The 24963-nt window shown below is 47.2% G+C and overlaps 2 protein-coding genes across 6 annotated transcripts in view; one reads left to right on the top strand and one right to left on the bottom strand.

Annotated features, from left to right (window-relative positions):
• The window catches only part of LOC146868700 (uncharacterized), a 133655-nt gene that overhangs the window by 8175 nt on the left and 100517 nt on the right, over positions 1-24963 (bottom strand). For 3 of the 5 annotated variants that reach the window (XM_085613313.1, XM_085613335.1, XM_085613329.1), the window contains one exon: positions 5589-7230. In XM_085613313.1, the coding sequence (XP_085469439.1) occupies positions 7060-7230 (171 nt within the window). In that variant the 3' untranslated portion in view covers positions 5589-7059. Of the gene's footprint in view, positions 1-5588; positions 7231-24963 lie in introns of those variants that run through there. The other 2 variants (XM_085613345.1, XM_085613320.1) reach the window with 1 other exon arrangement.
• The window catches only part of GPSM1 (G protein signaling modulator 1), a 982732-nt gene that overhangs the window by 928331 nt on the left and 29438 nt on the right, over positions 1-24963 (top strand). The window lies entirely within an intron of this gene.

The raw sequence follows: 24963 nt of genomic DNA, 5'->3' as shown, positions 1-24963 counted from the left end.
GGGGGGGTTAATTTTAAATACATTTTAAAAATGTAACTTACCTTTGCGGCCCGATCCGGTCCAGCATCGTCCCGCGTCCTCTCCTCCACACAGGAAGCAGGCACCCTCCCTCCCCTCCCCTAAGCCAATCACAACGCTGCAATGGCAGTGTTGTGATTGGCAGAGACGCCGACTGCACAGGTGTATATGGGGAGGCCAATTTCTCTATGTAGGCTGCAAGTAGCCTACATGGAGAAAAGGTCAGAGTGCGTATGACTGGTTTGCCAACCAAACAGTCAGCGCCCACAACAGTGGGCAAGCCACTCCTCCCTTGCCCTGGAGCAGGATCGACCACCCGCCCGCCCCAACCAAACCCTTCTGCTTTCTCGCAGTGCGAGAAGCAGAAACATAAAATTATATTTAAAGCAGTGGGGCGACACTCCTCCGCCCACATGGAGAACCGCCCCTGTGGAAAGGGCAGAGGGGTTGCCATTATTGGAAATTCTGACTATACCATTAAGGAACTTACACTTGCGGATTTTCTGGCAGCTGAGTTACCTTGTTATGGGGACCAGCAGTGTTTGCGGAGTGGTGTGGTCTGTTACCGCCCTCCTGGCACGTCAGAAACTTTTGTCAGTTCCTTTTTTGTTCTTGATATTGCTTCTCTTCTTATCATATGCTAATCTATTTGAAGGTTGACTCATATGTGAGAAGCTGCTCACCACCTTCTGGCTTTCTGTCTGGTGTTTCTATTTTTATGAGCATCTTCCAGTGCCGCTGGAAGATGTAACTGAGTCCACCCTTGGCCTATATCACTTCTTGTGCTTTTCTGTGGAAAAGTTTTATTCGATCTCTCGGTCTATTAAAACTAGTTCTCTTGACCCGATCTCTCATAAATATTGGAATTTAGCCAAATATAGTCTCCACCAACCTTTGTTAGAGGTGCGTAATACCTGATCAATGATTGGATTCCCAGTGAGTGGACACTCATTGTTCCCCCGTTAAAGACACCAAATGCTGACCAATCCATCCTTTCAAATTTTAACCCACTTTCTCTACTGCTTTTTGCAGTTGAAATATTAGAGACATATGTCACTCAATAGCTTTTCCAGTTTTGTTTACTGGATACAGCACTTGTTTTGGCTTTGGATGACTTACGAATGCTAGCTATTCTTAGCACTGTGAATGCAGATTGCGTTACTCTAGAATTATTAAGCCACGCAGAGCCACACAAAGTGGATCAGCATGGCTCAGTAAATCTGACTTAAGGGCATGCATTGCCTTGCGTCACCTTGCATTATGCAAGGCACCGCCAGCCCTTGGTGAATCTGGGTCTTTATCTCATTCCATCCTCTTAACCAGACTGGCAGAGGTTGGGATTGGAGGATCTGCATTACAATGGTGTAAAGCTTATCTTGAGGATAGGCATCAAGGGCTGTACCTCCATCCCTCCTAATGTGTCAGCTTATAAGCCAGTAGGACGAGCTGTTCCACAGGGTCTTCTCTCAGTCCAACCCTGTTTAATATCCGCATCCACCCTTTGTCCCTATTAGTAGTTCATTGGATTTCACTTAAATGAACTATGCAGGTGACACAGCTTTTATAGCTCTGGACGTAGCGAGGTCTGTCCCCTGGGACAACTTCCATGTATGTCCTTGTCGCTTCTTAGCAGAAACTTAGGGCCTTATTTATGAAGGCCTTGCGATACTTGCGCCGCCGTTGCGTCACTTTTTGTGACCCAGCGGCAGCGTAAACAATGCACCACATTGCGCCATATTTACAAAGTGATGCATCTAGGCAGATGTGTCACCTTGTAAAGCCCTGCACCACATTATACCTGTGTCAGGTATAATGTATGCATGGTGGGTGTTCCCAGGTACAAAAAAAGTTATACAAGTGTTGCAGTGAAATCTATCAGATTTCACTGCGACACTTCTAGGATGCCACTGCATCAACACCTTACACCTGCCTAATGGCAGGCGGAAGGGTGACGCAGTGCCATAGGCACAGGCCTACCACCCCATGCATTGCTGGAGTTGCGTCATGCTTGCGACACAACTCCAGCAATGCGTGACTTTTGCGCCGACAGATACGTCAGGATTCCTGCCGTATCTTTCTTTCCTTGTGAGATGGAGCGCTGTACCTTAAATACGGTTCAGTGAAAACAGTTGCAACGCTGTTTTTTCGCACTGATGCAACAGTTTTCATAAATGAGGCCCTTAATGCTTTAATGTTCACTTCCAACAAGACTGAGGCACTCTGACTTTCTCACTACTCCCCAGCTGAACCCTTCACTTCCTTCCTTGTGTTGGCCCTATTCCTGGCTCGAAACCTCCACCGCCTGCTAAATCCATGAAGAATTTTGGCTTTTTTTGGGAAGATAATTGGTGTTTTGAGAACAAGGCTAACCATCTTAACTCTTCTTGTTTCCTCATGTTAAGGGTACTTACACAAACAGTTCCCTGGCTGTATCCCTAGGCTTGCTGGATTGTGGTGCAAGCGACTGTGCTTAGTCGCCTTGACTGTTGTAATGCTTTGTTTCTAGGAGCCTTTAACAGCGTTCTGAAGAAGCTTCAGCGAATTCAAAATATTTCAGCGTAAGTGGCTCTTGGTTTACCAAGCTCTTCCTCTGCCCATGACTCTCTGCATTGGTTGCCAGTGATTAAAATAATTAAAAAAATATATTTATGCATAGTTTTATGTTCCCGGTCGCCACCTTCTTTCTCAGGATTCTTTCCTTCACTGTATTCCCAGAAGTAACCGAGCCAGCCCTTGTGGTACCGCCTTTTATGCGGCTGTCGCCAAACTGTGGAATTCTATGCCTCTATTTCTGCACAGGACGGCCGTCCTGCTCAAGTCTAGAAAAACTTTAAACACCTGACTATATGCCTCCCTACCTGAACTCTTTCGGTTTCCGGTTTGACTGATCTCTCTGCTTGGCAGTAGGATTTCTGTGCTCAGTTCTGTGACACCTTTCCAGTATTTGGATGCTCAATAAAACCCCTTAATAAATAAATACATTAAAAAAAAAATATATATATATATTTAGTTATTTATTTTGTGGGATTTGGACGTTTAGGATTGTAGGATTGTCTGGTGTTGAGAGTTAGGCTCTTCCATCCTAGAGACCAAGGGGCATATTTACAAGGGCTTTATCTCTGCTTTATTGGCTTACAAAGCCAAAAAAGCGGAGATAAAACCAACGCCCTATTTACAAGAGGGTGCTAACATGCATAATCACATGTTAGCACACTTTTTTCCCAACGCCTCACTTTGTATCTCCAATGAGATGCAAAGTGGGCATTACTGGGCGTACCCAAGATGGACTACCATGCAAATATCGCTGCTGTTTACATCGCAATATTTACAAGGCAGCCCACATGATTTTAGCACACATTAGATTTTGGCGAAAACAGCTGTTTTCGCCAAAACCTAACGTCTGCTAAAATACTGACTTAGCCATCCCTAACATAGGGGGTGGATTATGCTGATACGACCCTGTGAGTCATATCAGCAAGGTTATCGCCCTTTTGCAGGGAACATCGCTGGAAAACCAGTGATGTTTCCTGCAAAAGGGCGATAACCTCGCTATCACTGGAATTTTTATTGCCCTGGAGTAACGCGTTGTTAATAACGCGCTACCAGGGCGCTAAATACCAGAGATAGCCTTCGGTAATATAATTATCGCTAAGCACAGCCAGCGATAATTATGGCTGGCCGTTGTTAATATGCCCCCAAGTAATTGTAGACATTTGGATGATTTTGTGGAAGTTATTGAGGGTGTTTTCTTTAAGGTCCTTATTTCCTCTGTTGAATTGTTTCCCTGGAGGAACGACTCTCACTACCTTTTGGAATGTTGCCATCTATGAAGACAGAAACACAACTTTATACGGCATGTGGGTTCTCTGCTTTGTACTAATTTTCTTTTTTTGCTCTCTGGCATTCTTCATATTTTTTGGAGACCCCGCAGAACGGTCGAGTTTATATTCGGCGGGGTGTTTGATGCTATCTCTGTGACGTGGAAACCAGAACAGTGCGGGTAAATAATTAGTGGCCTTAGTTAATTTTCTGTAAGGTAAAGACAAATTACATCCCTCCACCCTGATCAGTAGAGTTTGAAGAATAACTAGAAACGAAAACCAAAATGCCATTTGTCCCCTATCAGGAAGCGATCCCTCAGTTTGAAAGCTGACTTTGCAGTGCGCGCGAAGCAGCTGATAGCGCCTGGAAATTCACAGCAAACAGTTTGGAACTACAGGAGAGGTCATTCCAACCTTTCCTTCCCACAGCGGCAATAGTTCTCATGCGTCAGCCAGGCGTGCCACATTTATTTTATTCCCTCCACTGAATTTGTTCTTCCTGTACCAGTCAGCTGTGGAGGCAAGGCTGAGACAATTAATTAATGTGACAAATACCTCTGCCCTCTATTCTGGAGAAGACAGATTGTCACCTCTACTAAAATAGAAGGGAGCCTAGCCTAAGGAGCCAAACTAGGCCAAGGACAGGAGCCCAAGGGCAACAGCCAACAGGGGGGAAGCTCTGCATGCACAGGCATCTTATTAATGCAAGGTTTATACATGGTCCAACATTGGTTCAACCTGACTTTCCACAAGAAAACGAGTAATCAACACGATCATTGCACCCACCCTGTATCCTTTCATGGAACTCGACCGAAGGGGCGAGTCTGGACCGTTCTACTAAGAATGCCCTCTCAATGGACATCTGCATGTGGACATCTGCATTTGCGCCCACACACTTTGCCCAAGCCACTTGTCCCCAGTATCCAAAGAACATGTCCTGCTTCCATGCTACGTGAGCTTTGGGTGAAAGGAGTGTCCTTTGTCAGTCCACGCATCTGGTCCATCTTCGCTAAAGCCCACCTTGCAAAGACTTTGGTCATACTGGGGACTAGGCCGCATGCCCTCAGGCCGCGCAGGACACTGCCTTCAGCATCCCCGATGATGATCACAGAGATGAATATAGAATTACCAATGTTTGCACTAGTTGGACTATTAGGAAGTGGGAACTATTTCTTGAAAAATTATCAGATATATAATAATGGGCACGCTCAAACCATATGGAGCCAACTTCTTATCAAGTATTTACATCTCAGGCTCCATTCAGAGAACCAACAATTCATTTATTTAAGTTTTTGTGGGGTACAATATAGCCTTTACTTGGAATAATAAGTAATTCATTATAGATTTAAAATAAGCGCAGCAGTATGTGTAGTTGTATGTAAATGATTGCAAGTAGATCGATCAATTTAAACTTGTAGCCTTTTTTTCAGAATATTATTTAAGTCTAGTGGCATTATTCATCAGATACGCACATATTGAACTTATACGTTTTTTGGTGATCATGGTCTCACACAGCGCCCTAACCAATGACTCTTTTGAAACTGTGGACTTCTTTAAGAGTTGCCTGGATACAGTTCCAGAGATTTCAGAGGGGGGGAATCTCAGATGCCAGACAATGTCCCCAGCACCTCAATCCATGGATTACAAGGTATTTGGTCCTGGTAACGATCAGTCTCATAAAATGAGTGTGGGATAAGTAGTGAACAACCAATACCTTTTTTGTGAAAGAATAACACACTTAGAACGCACTAGGAGACAGAATATGTATTTAAAATGTTAATTTCAAAATCCTTCACTAAGTGCATATGATATTAATTGTAACCACCCAGAAAACAAATAGAAATGCAGCAAAAGAACTGTATAAGTAATGTGAACAACAACAAAAATTCTAACAAGGTTCTTGAATTTTATAGGCTTAACACCCTCTTTGTGCTATTTCTAGGCACTATGCTAGTTCTAGCAGATTAGTAAATAAACTTTCCATTTCTGAGTTTCAAAGGGGGTGCGCCTTGGCATACCTGTTTTCAGAAAAAATAAATCTTTATTGTTCTGTCTGGACAGCAAGCCCGCTATTGTGGTCAAAAGTTGTGAATAACCACAAAGCCCATGAGTCGACTGTGAATGCTACCCATCGCACAGTAACCTTCAATTGGAGTCGGTGCAGAAATCGTCCGATCTCTTGTCCGATATCCCTGGAGCAAAGCTCCTTCACAACCTCTTATGCGATATGTGAGGTTTCTATAAGGTTTTATCAAAAAACTTGCTGAAAACATTAAACAAAGTTGAGCTGGAGAGGGTGTTGAAGATAAACAAGGCTTAGCCAGAGAACTTATTGAACAGTAATAGATTACCAATAAACATGGATTAGGCAGAGAGTTTGTTGAAAATTCTTAGAATAAATACTATACAAAAGTGCAATTGCAGACACTGCTCAATTGTTTTGCAATATTCTTTTCTGAAAGATAAGAAGGACCACTAATCTTCTAGAAATGATGTGTTAGTAATGCTTATTTTTTATATGCTCAAGCAAAGAGGTTAAACCTCAGCAAATGTATTTGCATAAGCTTGATTATCACACATTTGTAACACGGAAGAACATACTATGAAGTTATATTGAAGGGAATCACAATTATTTACTTGTGCATTATGTGAAAATACACATTTAATTTTGAAATGAAAGAGCTCTGTACTAGAAAAAAACCTGATATATACAAAAATTCCACCCATCGCCGTTTTCTTTTTTTGCAGTAGACACCGCAAGTGCAACACTATGACCAGACGTGGGTCCCAGGCTCACTGTGCAACAGGGCTCAAGCTACACATCAGTGATGAGTCCTATGTAGGCTGAAACCAGTCTGTTGCTCCGCGTTTTCTCGTTCTGAGGGTTCCTGAGCTGGCAGTTCGGGCTGGGTTGTTCCTACTGGGGCAGGACCTAGACTGATTTGCATACGGCTGGTTTCCATCTAGAGCAGCATAGCAGGCGAAAAACGACAAACTAGGAAGTGACCCCAAGTGTTTATCAGAGGCGGAGATTAATTAAGTATTCCGTCCATCACCTTGTTATTTGTTGCAGTCGACTCTAAGATAATGTAGAACCAATATTCCTTCGTTCAATTGCCTTTGGCTGCAACAGTCTCCACTCATTGGCAGCTGCTTCCACAAACCTTTCATCGCGGTTAGTTGTAGTTCACCCTTGTGCAGAACCAACACATGAACAGCCTCATGTCTCCAACAGCTCAGCCCTTCGTGCCTGTTGACCGGTGATTGGGGAGGAGTCTGAACAAATATGATGAGGCAGAGCCACTGAAACACTCTGAGGAGCAGACTGACCTGGTGGATTGGGAGGTTCACCTGGGCGCAGCTGCAGATCTGTGGGTTGTTCTCGGATGGTCTATTCGAAAGGGAAAGATAAGTTTTAATCCACATTGTGCCCACAACATCTACTGAAAACTTCTGAAATCTCCGCTCGTCAGACATTGGACAACATAATGTAAGACTGAAGAACAATCGGCTTTCACTCTGATCCTTAACTTTGCAGGCGTGCTAGAAGGTAAGTCATCACACGGCTGCAAATAGAAAGAAAGAGTGGCATCTATGTGGCATCTTTAGGTTGATGTAAGCAAGAGGGTGAGATATGAGCGGTCTAACTAACATGAGAAGCGAGAACCTGGATAATCTGGATAATGAAAAGTCTGCAGTGCTGTAAAACCAGTTGCATGTTGTAAACCTTCTGAAGACCTGGTGCGGCATTTAAACTGAGGTCCGGGGACCACAGGAGTTCCGCGACTACTTAAAAATTAATAAGACTAATAAAGTGAATACAAAAAAAGAAGCAAAATGTAAGATGAAAATGTTAAAACGTTCTGTACATTTTAAGGAATTTGAATATTGAGGTTAAAAATTAAGTCAATCAAAATTAAAAATTAAGATTGATTTTTGAGACTCGTATAAATGCATCAGGCTGTAGTACAGAGTTGGGTGACCTCACTTGACCTTAGTACACCTCAATGTGCCCATTAAAATGAATATTTAGATTTTTTTAAATATTTGTTTGCGAATTAAAATATTTCATAATGTGTTGATTTGTTTGATGAATGCTTGTTTTTGTATTTTTGTGTATTGTGTTTAAGTTTAAATTAATCGAAATTGCTTAAGCCAGGGCCCCCAGATTACAGTAATGACTCAGTGGGAATCCCTGGGTTGCAATGCTGATTTAATGGGATCGCCATATTTCAGTTATAATCAAGTGGGGGTCCTCGCAAAGTGGACTGTTGTCTAGGAAACCAAATTTGATTTAAAAAAACATGAACGGGGCATTTTTGGCATGGTCCACCTAATGTGCCTGTTGCCACCAGCTAATCTAGGCCAGCTCCTAACAACAGGACAAATACTTGTTCAAACTGTAAAAGTCCAAAGCATCACAGGGGCATAAACCTCCAACATGGGGAGAAGGAGGACTTAACTGTGAAAGAAAGATGCACCCAACTTTATAAGGCTTTCCTAATTCTGTGATGTCAACTAAATTAGGCGTGAAGTATGCCGCAAGGAAGAACAAGTTTGCAGGGGTTTGAAAGGATATTAGTACAAAAAGAGTTGAGTTACATTCTCGGGCAGGAATATATGGGTGCCTGTCCCCCACGATGGACTATATGATGGTTTGGCCCTTATCATTGTCAGTGAAATTGCTCTCCCTCCCTCGCAGCTCCACCATTAAGTGAGGCCTTTCCCCAAGCCCCTGCACTCTCGATTGTTCGTGTTTGAGGACCTCCTCCACCCTCAGGTTTCACCTGCGCCTCATCCCAGGTGGTCCAGTGGACCTCTGTCTCCATTCTCTTGCTCCACTTTTTCTCTCCTTTTTCACTCGTTTTTTCCCTCACTTCTATCTCCCCCCTTCACTCTCCTTCTGGGTCTTTCCTCCATTTTCTGTCGTTTTCCCCTCATTTCAAGCTCCCCCCTTCACTCTCCTTCTGTGTCTTTCCTCCGTTTTTCCCTTGTTTTTTACCCTCATCTCAGTCTCCCCCTTTCACTCTCCTGTGTCCTCTGTGTCTTTCCTCCACTCTTTCTTGTACTTTCTCTGTCGTTTTCCCCTCATTTCAAGCTCCCCCTTCACTCTCCTTCTGTGTCTTTCCTCCATTTTTCACTCGTTTTTTACCCTCATCTCAATCTCCCCCTTTCACTCTCCTGTGTCCTCTGTGTCTTTCCTCCACTCTTTCATGCACTTTTGCTGCCTTATTTGCACTTTTCTCTTTCTTTTTGCCCTTTTCCTTTTGCCTTTTTCAGCCCGTTTTTCCTAGCCGCTGCTGCCCCTGCGGCCCCTCCCCCCCAGCACGACCAGTGCGACCGGCCCAATCCAGCTCCCCTCCCCGCTCCCGACTCCCAGCTGTCCAGCCCTCACCGACCCCTACTTAATGGTGGCTACTCCGCCGCCGGGGCACCAAAGGCAAGCTCGTCTGCGCCTGTCTGCGACCCGACTGCGACCAACGCCAGTAACCCTGGATCTCTGCACCTCCAACGCTACGACCCAGCGGCACTTCACGCTCTCAACCCAGGTCGCAACAACAACTGCAAGCAAGCATCACCAGCCGACACCCATGGACCCTTCAGCTGTCACCGCTGCCGGCACACCTGCAGCACCGCCAAGACCACTGACCCAGCGCAATCCGCCCCGCACCAACACAACCAAACCGAAGACCCTGCAATGCATCCTCATTAACGTCCGATCCCTCCACAAACACGCCACTGAAATCTGGGACCTCCTCGATAGCACTACCCCGGACGTAACATTCTTTACAGAAACCTGGACCAACACCACCTCGGGACCGGACATCGCCATTGCCATTCCCCAAGGATACAAGATCTCCAAGAAGGACCGCCCCACCCGCCCGGGAGGAGGAATCGCCATCGTCCACAAATCCACCCTCTGCCTGAGCACATTCCCCGACGAGCCCACAGACCTGATGGAACACCTTCACTTCAAGATACTGGCCGACCCTACCTCCACCCTCCGAGGAACCTTCATATACCGACCCCCTGGACCCTACGGACTTTTCGCCAACTCCATCACTGACATCATCTCCCTGCATGCTATCGCGTCAACCAACTACACCCTAGTGGGAGACTTCAACTTCCACCTCAACAACCAACTGGACCCCAGCACGACATCCCTCCTGGACAACCTCCACAACATTGGACTCTGCCAGATCGTGACCGAACCCACGCACTCAGCAGGACACACCCTCGACCCCCTCTTCACAACAGGAAACTACATCACCGTCAGCCACACCACCGAACTTCAATGGACTGACCATCGATGCGTCCACTTCACCGTCAGAACACCCACCATCCACAGACACCAGCACCTGCTCCCACAAAGAAACTGGACCAGAATCACCGACGACCAGCTTACCTCATCACTCGCAACTACACCCCAACCATCGCGGAAAACGACGACACCAACGCTGCAGCCCGAACCATGCACAGATGGATCTCCGACAGCGCCAACACCATAGCGCCCCTCAAGAAAAACAACAACACCCACGCCAAAAAAGCTAGATGGTTCACCACTGAACTTCGAGAGTCCAGACGCACTTGCAGCCACCTCGAAAAGGCCTGGAGGAACACCAAATCCACAGAAGCCCACAACAACTTCAGAGCCGCCACCAATGTCCACCACCAACTCATCAGAAAAATGAGGAAAAAAGCGATTGAAGACAGAATCTCCACTCGTGCACACAACAGCAAAGAACTCTTCAACATCATCAAGGAGTTCGCCCAACCCACCAGCGAGTCCACCGACATCCCTCACTCACAAGACCTCTGCGACAAACTCAGCACGTTTTTCCACCACAAAATCAAGAGCATCTACGATAACTTCGACGAAGGCAACCAACACAATGAACCCTCACCAACCACCCCCGACACCCTGAAGCCAGCGATCGACAACTGGACAGCCCTCACCACCGAAGACACACTGAAGATGATGAAGTCAATCAACTCCGGGGCCCCCACGGACCCCTACCCCCACCACATTTTCAACAGAGCCGCCAACACCATCGCACCTATGCTCTGCCACACCATCAACCGCTCCCTGGCAACCGCCTCGTTCCCTGACGACTGGAAACACGCTGAGATCAACCCCCTCCTGAAGAATCCCTCGGCGGACCCCACCGACCTCAAAAACTACAGACCCATCTCCCTGCTCCCGTTCCCAGCGAAAGTCATCGAGAAAGCCATCAACAGACAACTCGCCGCATTCATCGAAGAGCACAACATCCTCGACTCCTCCCAATCCGGCTTCAGAAAAAACCACAGTATGGAAACCACCCTCCTCGCTGCAACAGACGACATCCGTACCTTACTGGACAAAGGAGAAACAGCAGCCTTCATCCTCCTCGACCTCTGAGCGGCGTTCGACACAGTCTCTCACCGCACCGTAATACGCAGGCTCCATGACGCAGGGATCCAAGACAAGGCCCTCGACTGGATCCGCTCCTTCCTCTCCGGCAGAACGCAGCAGGTCAGGCTCCTCCCTTTCCTCTCGGACCCTACACCTACCACCTGCAGAGTGCCCCAGGGGTCCTCCCTCAGCCCTACGCTCTTCAACGTCTACATGGCTCCGCTCGCCCCCATTGTCAGAACCTACGGACTCAACATTGTGTCATACGCAGACAACACCCAACTCATCCTCTCCCTATCCAACGAACCCAACACCACCAGATACAACTTTCGAGAAGGCAAGAAATAGCTTCCTACAACTAAACACCAACAAAACGGAAGTACTCATCATGGGCCCAAACCCAGATGCCTTGAACGACACCTGGTGGTCCCCACCCTCGGAAGTCCGCCCACCCCCACGGACCACACGCAACCTGGGAATCATCCTGGACTCTGAGCTCAAAATGGACCGCCAGATCAACTCCGTCTCGTCCTCCTGCTTCCACACCCTCCGCCTCCTACGTAAGACCTTCAAATGGATCCCCCTCGAACACAGAAAGACCGTCACTCACGCCCTGGTCACCAGCAGGCTCGACTATGGCAACGCACTCTATGCCGGAATAAACAAAAACCTCATCCACAAGCTACATAACATCCAAAATGCTGCCGCAAGACTGGTCCTCATCCTGCCAAGACACTGCCACATCTCCCAGCACTTGCGCACACTCCACTGGTTCCCCGTCGAAGCTAGAGTCACTTTCAAGATGCTAACCCACGCTCACAAGGCCCTCCACGACACCGGACCAGCATACCTGAATAGCCGACTCAAATTCCACGCACCCCGAAGGACCCTACAATCAGCCCAGCTCTCCTACGCCATGGACCCCCACACCAGAAAGACCAGATCGGGAGGCCGCTCCTTCTCCTTCCACGTGGCCAGAGTCTGGAACAACCTTCCACTCCACCTCAGACAGATAACATCTCTCCCCATCTTCGCAAGAAACCTCAAAACCTGGCTCTTCGACAGACCAACTCCTTGATGGAGTGGAACCTGCGAACCCCCCCCCCCCCCCCCCCCGACACCCTCCAGCGCCTTGAGACCCTTACGGGTGAGTAGTCACGCTTAACAAACACCTGATTTGATTTGATCCAAAAAGCTGTCGCGACTACTGTTGTGTCTAGTCTACCTCCTAGAGGGAGGATAATTGCTCTCAGTCAAGTGTTTTGAGACTTCTTGACAGCCAGGCGATGCCTCACATCCGTCCTGGGTGGGTATCCGGCCTTGCTTCATGACTGGAGGTCACTTCCAATGAGGAGAGGGTGTTCGCTGTCTAAATGTCTAATGTGCATATCATTACCCATTTAGATCTACTCTGTTTTTCTCCAACGTCCAGGTGTAAGTAAATCTACCTACATTTCCTAAAGAGCACCAGTTTATCCTAGCTCTACACATGCAGACCCTCCACAGTGCAGAAATGTTGAGGCTCAGGGAAATGTCAAACTTCAAATGTAATTATTCTTTTTCTTCACATTGAAATTAATTTCCTTTGTGGCACATACCATTGCCAAATCTTTCCCACATTTTCATCTCCACTTCCGTCCGGGCTACATGGTGCTACTCTTAAAGTACATGGAGCTGTGGAAAAGGCATTGTTAGTGTTTGTGAATGCCCACAAGAGCCTTGTATTGATGTTTACATGATTTGCATCCCACAGTCCACAGTCATTCCCCTCCTCTGCTGGATGCCTACGACTGCAGGAAAATCTGCACAGTGGAAGTGTGCACGTGACAGTGCTTGTAGGAATACCCTATGAAAGGATTGCTCCACTATCCCCTCCGTGTCGGGTAGGCTGTGAAACTCTACTTGCTATAGTGCTCGGTAGAGTAAAAAAAGGTTTCCGATAAAAAAAGGTTTCCGATAAGAGAACTACTTCTAGGGAGTTGGAGAGCTACCAATAGTTTCTGTGTGCAGCCATGCCTACTAAATTAGAAGCTTTAGCTTGTTGGAATTTAATGCAGAGAGTATATTTGAGACAACACTTTGTGGAGTATTTTCAGAACAAGCTAATATTTGGACAAAAATGGCTGCAATATTTTCCAAATTGTATATAAAGCTGATGTTTGAGTGATACATCATGTGGCCTTGTGGACATATTAGTCATTAGCCAGGGGATTGCAGCAATGGCTGCCATGCATTGCCCATGTAGAGGCATTCCACGCTAACAGTTTATATGACTGCTGGCGACCCTGCCAGATGCACCGAGATGATCACTGCTATTGATCATGCATATGTTTGGCCACTAATGCAATCTTGTCTGCTGTGGCCACTATCTCAACACTAATACTATTAATGGCATGGCATGATTTCCATTGAATATAAGTAGCAATTCCAGAGTTGAGGTTGGTGATCCCGGGTTCAGCATTTCTACCTGCGAGTCATGTGAAGAGCGGGACTAATTGCCCCTGAAACTTCCCTTTGGTGAGCTGACTTTTTATGTAGGACTAAAGAGCACATTACTCTTTCCAAGGGAGCTGTAGGTAACTGTTTTCCTTGCCTCCAACAGGATTTTTCTGCCCCCTACTAGTTTAGTTTGATTGGAGTTGGGTCTGTATACTCCTGACTTCACAGCCGCGCAGGTGATATACAAGTAAAAAACACAGATACTTCATTTCCCAGTAACCAACCAGGTGAGTACCAGTCACGCAAGGTATGACTCCAGCTAACATCAAGAGCCTGATGTACAGTCACACTGTGCACCCTCACGGGGGGTGCATGGTGCATACTAGAATCATGCACTAGATTACGCAAGCTATCCCCAAAACTATGCCCAAACATTAACTGACTACAAAAAACTTGTGATCAGGGAAAAGTCTAATTATTTCACCAGCAAAATCAAAGAGACGATGAACTCCAGTTAGGAACTCTTCGCGACAATCAAAAAATTAGCAGGTCCCTCACCCACGAATCAATTGGAAGGCAGCACTGAGTTCTGCAACAACTTAGGAAAGTTCTTTGTGGACAAAGTTGCCAAAGTATTTGAACCATTCAAAACGAACCACTCCATTACAAGTTCAAATAACTACCTTAACCCAGAACGAGAGACATCAAATCCGAAAAAAGGCTTCCGTTTCACGCTCCCTACAGTAGAACAGATACACCAGGTCGTAAAAACCATCAGATCCGGCAACCCAACGGATCCTTGCCCGCCAAAAATAATGCACTTATTTCCAGACATACTCAGTGAGCAGCTACATGTCCTGTTCTCAGAAATAATCCATTCAGGAGTCTTTCCGGATGCCTGGAAAATCGCAGCAGTCACCCCCTTACTAAAAAAAAGTACCTAGGACCCTAAAGACCTCAGCAGCTATAGGCCAATCTCCAGAATACCCTTCCCAGCTAAGGTATTGGAGAAGTTGCTTAATCAACAACTGAAGGATCTCATAATCTCCAGAAATTACCTGGATAACTCACAATATGGGTTCAGAGAACATCACGGCACTGAGACAGCATTGGTGATGGCAGCGGAAGGTCTCAGGAATGCTTTAGACGCAGGAGGGAAGGCCGCCTTGATCTTGTTAGATCTTTCGGCGGCTTTCGACACCGTGAATCACGATATCCTCCTGGCACGCCTGGACGAACTAGGGATTCAAGATTCTGCTCGCCAGTTGATGGCGTCCTTTCTGAGATACAGATCTTTCACAGTCACCTTGGGAGAACACGCTTCCAGCCCTTTTGTGACACCATGTGGGGTCCCTCAGGGTTCGGCGCTTAGCCCTACTCTCTTTAACATTTACGTTGCCCCTTTAGCCTCAGTCATTAGAAACTTCGGCTTCACACCAGTCTCATATGTCGATGATACTCAAATAGTGGTATCAGTATCTGGCGATATAGAGGAATCAATAGACCGCTTTAGGAACTGCATGACTCAAGTTAACCATTGGATGCGATGCAACTGCTTAAAGTTAAACGGTGAAAAAACCGAGATCATGCTGCTAGGTACTATGGCCGACCTCTGGTCCCCCGACTGGTGGCCTGACACTCTGGGCGACTGCCCTCTCCCAGTGGGGAAAGTCAAAAATCTCGGATTCATCTTCGATGACAAACTGACTTTTAATTCCCAGATAAAGAAGGTGTCATCCTCCATATGGCATACTTTGAAATTGATCAGAAGAATATGCCCATTTATTCCTCCGGACTCACGGACAACTGTGGTTACAGCGCTTGCCTTGTCTACACTGGATTATGGCAATGCCTTATACACAGGTATCCAAACTCAATACCTTACCAAACTGCAACGCCTCCAGAATGCGGCAGCAAGATTGGTGCTGGACATCCCTAGATTTGAATCAGTGTCTAATAAGCTAAAGGACTTACACTGGCTCCCTGTGGACAAAAGGATACAATTTAAATCCTTGTGCCTGGCTTATAAGGCACTTCACGGCTCAGGTTCACATTTCCTGAGAACTCAATTCCAATGGTATGTCCCAGGCAGAAGTCTCAGATCCTCCAACACTAAACTCGTCCAAGTACCCAAATTCAGGCAGAACAGATGGGGAGGAAGAAGTTTTCTGCTGAGGACAACTAAGCTATGGAACCTCCTACCTATCAACATAAAAAACAGCCCTACACTCCTCGCCTTTAGAAAGGCCATCAAGACATGGCTATACCCCTGCTAATCATCCTCGCAGAATCTCCCTGCATCCAACTTCAGCGCCAAGACGCCTTCGGGCATTCGTGCGCTCTATAAATACAAAAATCAAATCAAATCAAATCAATCTGCGCACTTCCAAAAAGCTGGACAGAGCGCATCTGTTACAGACAGAGCGGTGGTTCAGACCGTCGTGTTGTTTGCTCACATGCCTGCCTTTAGGGGCACGGCTAGGTCCAACTGATGTGAAAGACGATAGCAAAGTCTGAACTGGCACTCTAGAGCGCTGACCTGCACTTCTCTAAGGGGGAGGGCAGACCTAGCACTTTTCATGTGTGAGGTTGTGATTTTCATTCACTTAGGTTCGAATCAAGTCTGTGTAGATGAACATGTTCTCCCAGACCCACTGCATTCTCCAATACAGGAGATTTGCTTAGCACCGGTTTATTGGTATTGTTTGTAATAGGTGCTTTCATTGCTGTTTTCATATTCCTTTTCGACTGTAAATGTCTGAGGAGCATCAAGGGCGTAAAGGCTAGTCTTAAAAGTTTATTAGTCTTGCTCCATTTTTGCAAAGTCCTCATCTTCCATTTCGTCTGTCCAGTACTATTGTGTTGTGTTGCTTGGTAACTAGTTACCTTGCATCCTCATGTGGCACAGAATGCTTGGGTTTGTATGAGATTCTGGTTCCACTGCGTGGTTGACCAGAATCGTTGCTGGAATTGGAGAGGGACGTTGTATCTGATTGATGCTCCTCAGTTAATAAAGGAATCTACAATTATATGTCCGTGTGACAGGACGTCTCCGGCGGATCAGGGGGTGAAAGGAAGTAAGGACTGGTGGACCCCGGTATCGAGTGATCATGATATTATCCCCTTTCAACAGGACGAATGGCCAGTCGAAACGGATGTACACTTTCCAGGGACCGTAGCAGGTACGGTGCCCTTTAACTAGGAAGACACACCCCGCCCCTAGAGGACGTCACGCGACTCGGAGCATCAAAAGAGGGAGGAACCAGGAAGTGGGAGGACGGCGATCCCCGGAGCGGAGAAGTGAGCGAACGGAGTGGAGACGGAGACGAGGAGGAGGAAGGAGCCCGAAAGAGAGAGACCGGAGAGAAGAGGAGCCCACGAGCATTGAAGCCAGGAGGCTTAGGATCCGGTGCAGCGCCCTGCCACGTTCCCAGGGGAGGAGCGTGGCTTGGACAGGTACGGGACCGGGTTGCGGGGTGGGTAGGACGGCGGGAACACCCGCGTTAACAATCCCAACCCGTGTGGAAGTTTCTCCCTTTTTAGTTTATACCCTTCCCCCTTCACCTGTAGAACCACTCGCCTATCATTTTTTAGGAGTTGTGCACACTGACGGTGACTCCTCACTCCCGGGCCCTGGTGGTAGGACCGCGAATCCTCTCTTGTTGAAACTAATATAGTCCCTTGTCTTCCTTTGTTTTGGGGCGAGTAACCGGAACCCTACAGCAAGACCGGTGAGGAAGACCGAACCTGAGAAGTAGAAGGACCCGAAGACCCTACGGGTTCCTAAGCATCACGTTTCCTGCTGCTTTTGCGAGGGACAGACTCACAAGTCGGAAAAAGAGGAAGATAATTCCAATAAAACCTAAACTTCCACGAGCTCGTATAGCGTCCCTTATTGACAGCCCGTTACAACTGGTGTCAGAAGTGGGATTAACAGCTCCCTCCGTCTGGCAACCAAAGATGGAGACCCTCGTGCAACACTTAATCCAAGGACAAGAGAAACTTAGCTGGGCCGTAGAAAGGCAGATGACTTCAGCACAAGCAGACAGAGAACACTTCCAGAATGCTATAAAGGCCCAGCTCGAGACCATACAAAAAGCTGCCCCGGAGCCCAGGCTACCGGTACCCCTGGAAAGACGGCTACCATTTTCCAGTGCAGCAGGGGTGGCCCTACAAAAATATGTCAGTGGTGAGGACCCTGACGCCTTTCTGACCAACTTCGAGCGAGCTGCTCGCGTCTGCGGGTGGCCCGAAGAGAAATGGCTTTTTTTTCTGGCTCCGCTCTTGTCTGCTGAAGCCGCGTAACAGGTAGCCAACCCCACCGGTACTACCAGCTATCAAATTATTAAAAAGGTTATACTGGAACACCTTGGACTGGATGCCGAAGCTTACCGAAACAAATTTAGAAAAGAAAGGGGTTTGTCAGGGGAAAATCCAAAAACTCTGTATTTCCGTTTAAAAATGGCTGCCGACAAATGGCTCAAACCGGAGACTAGCACCAAGGCAGAGATTATGTCAAAAATCTACATGGAACAATTTCTGGAAGCCTTACCGTACGGGACCCAAAGGTGGTTAAGGCAACACCCCCATTTAACTCCCGAACAATCCGCAGACATGGCCAAGTACTTTGCAAGGGCCCAACCCCGCTCATACCCCATGGAACAGGAGAAAAACAATAGACTTACAATAGGGGGCCGGGGTGAAAGAAAGGTGGCCCAACCGACAGTAGTCCCACGACCCAAGAACCCTCGCTCGGAAGTCTCTCTTCCTCGGGGCCCCCAGTGCTTTGAGTGCGGCGAGTGGGGCCACATCGCCCGACTGTGTCCCAGGAAAAGGGCCGAGGAACCCATGGACGTAGGGTACCTACCGCGAAGCGTCCTGTACTCGGCTGAGGTGGGTGCCTCATTTTACGTACGTGTGGGGATGAATGGCCGGGTAGTGAAAGCCCTTTTAGATTCAGGGTGCCGACAGTCCGTGGTTAAAACAATGTTAGTGCTGCCACACCAGTACCTCCCACACACACTCGTACACATAAGGTGCATACATGGAGAGGTCCGCCCGTACCCCATGGCTCTAGTACCCATAACTCCCTTAAACAGCCCCTCATGTACTGTAAGGGTGGGGGTGGTAGACTCCTTACCAGAGGATATCATCTTGGGGGTGGACAACCCAGAGTTCCTTGATTTGTTTAAAAAGTCTGTGGAGCAAGAACATCTGGGACAGGATGCGCCCACCCCGGGTATGGTCTCCGCCGATCCTTGGATCATAGATAGAAGTTTCCGCTTTGCACAGAGCAATGACCGAACCTTATTTAATGCCTGGGAAAGCGCTCACTTTAACCAGACAAATACCAACGAAACATATCCGCGCTTCCTGATAAAGAACGAGTTGCTGTACCGAGAAGGGAAGAAGGGAGGGGACCTTCAGCTCCTAGTGCCTCAACCCTTTAGGGAACAGATCTTATTCTTCTCCCATGCACATCTCACGGCTGGTCATTCAGGGAAAGAAAAAACCACAAGCGGGGTGCTGAGATATTTCTACTGGCCAGGGATATATAAGGATATTGAAATGTATTGTAAAACATGTGAGACATGCCAAAAGAAGTCCTCCTATAAACCTACTGCTGCCCCCCTACAACCAATGCCCATAATAGGGGTTCCGTTTGAGAGGGTGGGTATGGATCTGATAGGACCTCTTCCCCGAACTAAGAAAGGCCATTTACATGCTCTTGTTATCGTGGACTACGCCACCCGTTTTATAGAGGCATTCCCGCTAACAGCCCCAACCACCAAGAACGTGGCAGAGAAAGTGATTGAGCTGTTTTCAAGAGTGGGGTTCCCGAAAGAGGTGGTGACGGACCAAGGTACGCCGTTTACGTCCCGTCTGATGAAAGAAGTCTGTGCCACCCTAGCCATCCGTCAGTTACGCACATCCGTATATCATCCACAGACGGATGGACTAGTGGAAAGATACAACCGCACGTTAAAAACCACCCTAAAGAAGATGCTTACGGCGGATGGACGGGAGTGGGACAGGCTACTCACCCTGGCCTTATATGTGTTAAGGGCCCAAGTACAAAGTAGTACGGGGTATTCGGCGTTTGAACTACTTTATGGGAGGCAGCCACGATCTCTGTTAGAGATGACTAGGGACACATGGGTAAGCGAAGACAGAGAAGACCATTGTACCTTATTAGAATACACCGGCCAGCTCAAGTCTAGAATCGGTAAACTAAGAGAACTGGCATACTCCAACATGGAAAGAAGCCAAGCCAAGCAGAAACGGTATTACGACCAGGGAAAGAAACTCCGAACTTTACAAGTGGGTGAGTGGGCCCTGGTACTGTTGCCATCCAGTACCAGTAAGTTTAAGAGCGAATGGCAAGGCCCATACCGGGTAAAAGAAACCATAGGACAAACGACCTATAAGATACAAGTAACCCCCTACCAAACGCAAAACTATCACATAAACCTGCTGAAGAAGTGGCTAGGGCCCCCTCCAAAAGAGGCTCACTTACTGATTCCGACACACCACCCGAAGACATCTACGGTAGGCAACTTGGTGGTAAACACAGAACTACCGGACACGCAGAAAGACCAACTACAAAAGGTGCTCCGTCCTTTCGAAGACATCTTTTCGGATTCCCCAGGGAAGACACACTTAGCGGAACACGCCATCGAAACATTACCGGGAAAAACAGTACGACAAAAAGCTTATCGAATTCCCGCCGCTAAAAGAGAAGCCATTCGGAAGGAAGTGGAAGACATGCTACGCCTGGGGGTCATACGACCCTCCACCAGTCCATGGGCATCCCCCATAGTAATGATCCCGAAACCCGACGGGTCGTCCCGATTTTGTATGGATTTCCGGGCTTTAAACAGCATATCGACCTTCGACGCCTACCCGATTCCTCTAGTAGACGAATTAATCGAAAAGATTGGAGACGCCACATACATAACGACCTTTGATTTAACCAAAGGATATTGGCAGGTGCCCCTCAGGGAAGAAGACAAGAAAAAAAACGCTTTTTCAACCGACATAGGATTGTTTGAATTCACAGTCCTACCTTTTGGACTCCACGGAGCCCCGGCAACTTTTCAACGACTGATGAACAACGTGTTGTTACCCTATAACACCTTTAGCTCGGTCTATCTGGATGACATAGTGGTGTACAGCCGGTCTTGGGAAGACCACCTTCAACACCTCAAGACAATCCTCCACGCCCTCCGTCAGGCCGGGTTACATATCAACGCCCGTAAATCAAGAGCCGCCTTTCCCCGTGTGCAATATCTGGGGTATGTCCTGGAGGATGGGGTTATATCTCCCCAAGAAAAAAAAGTTAACGGTATAGCGACAACCCCCTTTCCGTCAACTAAAAGGGAGCTCCGGGGTTTCTTAGGGTTGATAGGCTATTACAGACGCTTTATCCCCTCCTTTGCAGAACTGGCATCCCCCTTGACGGACCTCCTAAGAAAAGATTGTTCCACTTATACCCTCAGGCACCCCACTAACGAGATGCTACAGGCCTTTAGGGAGTTGAAGAAAACCATCACTTCGGCCCCTGTGCTGATATCCCCCAATTTCCAGAAAAGTTTTATACTTGCCACTGACGCATCGGATTCAGGGATTGGGGCAGTGCTTTCCCAAATGGACGACGACGGCCTCGAACACCCGGTCCTTTATATTAGCCGCAAATTGTTCCCCAGAGAAGGCAAATATCCCACAATAGAACGTGAGTGTTTAGCGGTCAAATGGGCAGTAGACAAACTACGTTATTACCTAGAGGGGAAGCCATTCATCCTGTACACGGACCATGCCCCATTGCAGTGGATGTATAGGAACAAGAGCAATAACCCCCGTGTTCTCAGATGGTTTTTATCCCTGCAGCCCTTCACATTCTCTGTTCTACATCGCAGGGGACGGGATAACTGTAATGCGGACTTTCTCTCTAGGTCCGCTCCTCTCCCCGAGCGGGAGCAGCCAGGGGGGGTGGTATGTGACAGGACGTCTCCGGCGGATCAGGGGGTGAAAGGAAGTAAGGACTGGTGGACCCCGGTATCGAGTGATCATGATATTATCCCCTTTCAACAGGACGAATGGGCAGTCGAAACGGATGTACACTTTCCAGGGACCGTAGCAGGTACGGTGCCCTTTAACTGGGAAGACCTCGGAGGACACACCCCGCCCCTAGAGGACGTCACGTGACTCGGAGCATCAAAAGAGGGAGGAACCAGGAAGTGGGAGGACGGCGATCCCCGGAGCGGAGAAGTGAGCGAACGGAGTGGAGACGGAGACGAGGAGGAGGAAGGAGCCCGAAAGAGAAAGACCGGAGAGAAGAGGAGCCCACGAGCATTGAAGCCAGGAGGCTTAGGATCCGGTGCAGCGCCCTGCCACGTTCCCAGGGGAGGAGCGTGGCTTGGACAGGTACGGGACCGGGTAGCGGGGTGGGTAGGACGGCGGGAACACCCGCGTTAACAATCCCGACCCGTGTGGAAGTTTCTCCCTTTTTAGTTTATACCCTTCCCCCTTCACCTGTAGAACCACTCGCCTATCATTTTTTAGGAGTTGTGCACACTGACGGTGACTCCTCACTCCCGGGCCCTGGTGGTAGGACCGCGAATCCTCTCTTGTTGAAACTAATATAGTCCCTTGTCTTCCTTTGTTTTAGGGCGAGTAACCGGAACCCTACAGCAAGACCGGTGAGGAAGACCGAACCTGAGAAGTAGAAGGACCCGAAGACCCTACGGGTTCCTAAGCATCACGGATCCTGCTGCTTTTGCGAGGGACAGACTCACAAGCAGACAAAGAGGAAGATAATTCCAATAAAACCTAAACTTCCACGAGCTCGTATAGCGTCCCTTATTGACAGCCCGTTACAGTCCGTCTCCTTCACTTCAATTGGCGACTGAGGAGCTGAGGAGCATCGAACCCACGTTGGACCTTCCCTGGCCATGGGATTTATTCATTTTATGGAAGCTGAACTTTTGTGTTGATGCAACTGTAGATGACGATGTAAAGCTCCGTGGGAGATGAATCGAGTCAAGTGATACTTCGTCTTGCTATCATATCGCTTCAAGTTTTCGTTGCGGTTATTGCGTTGGAAAAGGATTAAAGATTACCTGCCGTGGAGAGATCGCATTTTTTGAAGTGTCCTGGAACCATCGCGATCTTGGATCTTCGGCTGCGTAGTGTTCGGAGTGGCGTTCCCCACGGACGTTCCCCTGCTGTTCATGGAATCCCTGTGTCGTGCGTCAAAACAAGTGAAGTAACGTCTTCGCGCATGTCACGTACGGCGGAGTATCGTCATCACGCTGCGTGACCTCCTTGGCAGCCATCTTGTTGTAGGCTTGTTGCCTAGTTACCTAGTTACCGAGGAGCGACCGGATCAATCTTCGCGCTGAGCCATCGTAATTAGTGTCTTTCCTCACATACTTACAAGCAGGAACAGCATCCTGGTGAGGTATTCTAAATAACTGTTATATACTGGAATTGTGGGTTTACAATTTTCTGGAAATTGGTTCTGTGTATCTGCCTTGGGATTATAAACGGGATTTTCCTAAGCCTTCTAGCTGGTAAATAGTCGTCAACACCACAGAGGGCACTGTTTCAGCTCAGACAAACAATGCTAACTTGAGTATTTCTTTGCCTCAAGCGTTCTGGGCAACTGGAAATGAACCTTCCCTCAAGTGGTCTGAGTGGAAAGCGTATTTCGTAAATTACATCGAAGCTGTCGATGAAGCAAAAAAAATGGCAGCGGAACAGAAGAAAAGATTATTATTACATGCTCTGGGTGCTATGGGACTTACGACATTCCACCAATTGACTGGTAGCATTACTTCTGGAGATTTTAATGTTTTCGAAATCGCATTATTGCAGCTAGATAATTATTTTAAACCTAAAGTATGTATTGGTGTTACTAAATATCAATTTTTTCAGAGGGAACAGTCAAAATCTGAAATTATTGATAACTATGTGTCTGATTTAAAAAGGCTGGCTCTTGATTGTAAATTTGGGATTTTGCACGACGATCTAATTAGAGATCAGGTTGTTATGCATACCTCCAACCCTGCAATTCAAGATAGGTCATGGGTGAACGGCGATGCCCCACTCGATGATATATTGGCTATTGTGAGGAAAGCGGAGATTTCTGGCCGATGTGCTGTCGCCTTAAAGAATGATACTCAAAATGTTGCGCTAGTTAGTAAACCTAGTTTTCCAAATGAGTTCAATAGAATTCCTCACAAGTTTAAAGACAGACCTCCATTTAAGGAGCGTGCTAAATGCTATAGGTGCGGAAGCTTACACCACCTTGCTCATAGTAAGAATTGTCCTGCTATGAAGCAGAAATGTACTAATTGTGGTTTGGTTGTCCATTTTGCGAAGGTATGTAAAAGAAGAAATTACAAAGTTAAATGCGTCACGGATACAAACTGTGAGAGTGTGGATGAATCAAATCCTGATCCTGTGGATATGATTTTGAACGAGGATTTGTCTAACAATTTTAGAAGTAATTGGATGCTAAACATTAACGATATTGTATGTACCAACAAACCGATTTGCAATATGTTGATTGGGGGTGTGAATATTGATATTATAGCTGACTCAGGGTCACCTTACACCATAATTGAGGAAAAGTTGTGGAAAAGTAAATTTATTAGTAAGGTGGGTGAACAACTGTTCGAACCTGATATCCACCCTGAGGGGTATGGTGGTGAGAACATTGACCTTGTGGGTTTCAGGTGGTTTGTTTTTTAGTTTAAAAACAGACGTTGTCGGGCTAAATTGTACATTGCTAAGAATGGACCTCCTGTTTTGGGATGGTTGGATCAGAAACTTTTGCATATTATTCTCGACCCTAACAGCAAGGAACAAGTGTTGATTCTTGATGAGGGTTCTTCGTTGGGTGAGAGAATGATAAAACAATTTCCATCTGTTTTTAGTGGGAAACTGGGAAATTTACGTGGTTTGAACATCTTATTCGCCTTAAAGAAAACGCTGTCCCCAAGGTGCACCGTTGTCGCAACTTTCCTATACTGGTTAAGGAGGAGGTAGCCAAGGAGTTAGAGAAACTAGTGGCAGCGAAGGTGATAGAACCAATAGAGGCATCAGAGTGAATTTCTCCAGTTGTGATTGCTAAACGTTCCAATGGAAAAATTCGACTCTGTGTCGACCTTCGCCATCTCAACAACAATATTGTTATTGATAGGTTTCCATTACCAAAGATTAATGAGATGGTAAGTTGCCTTAAGGGTGCGAAGTGGTTTTCCACGGTTGACCTATCTTCTGCTT

This window comes from Triturus cristatus, chromosome 1_2 (assembly GCF_964204655.1).
Source record: "Triturus cristatus chromosome 1_2, aTriCri1.1, whole genome shotgun sequence".
NCBI lineage: Eukaryota > Metazoa > Chordata > Amphibia > Caudata > Salamandridae > Triturus > Triturus cristatus.
Note: the sequence above shows the minus strand (reverse complement) of the source record. Positions and strands in the feature narration are given on the sequence as shown.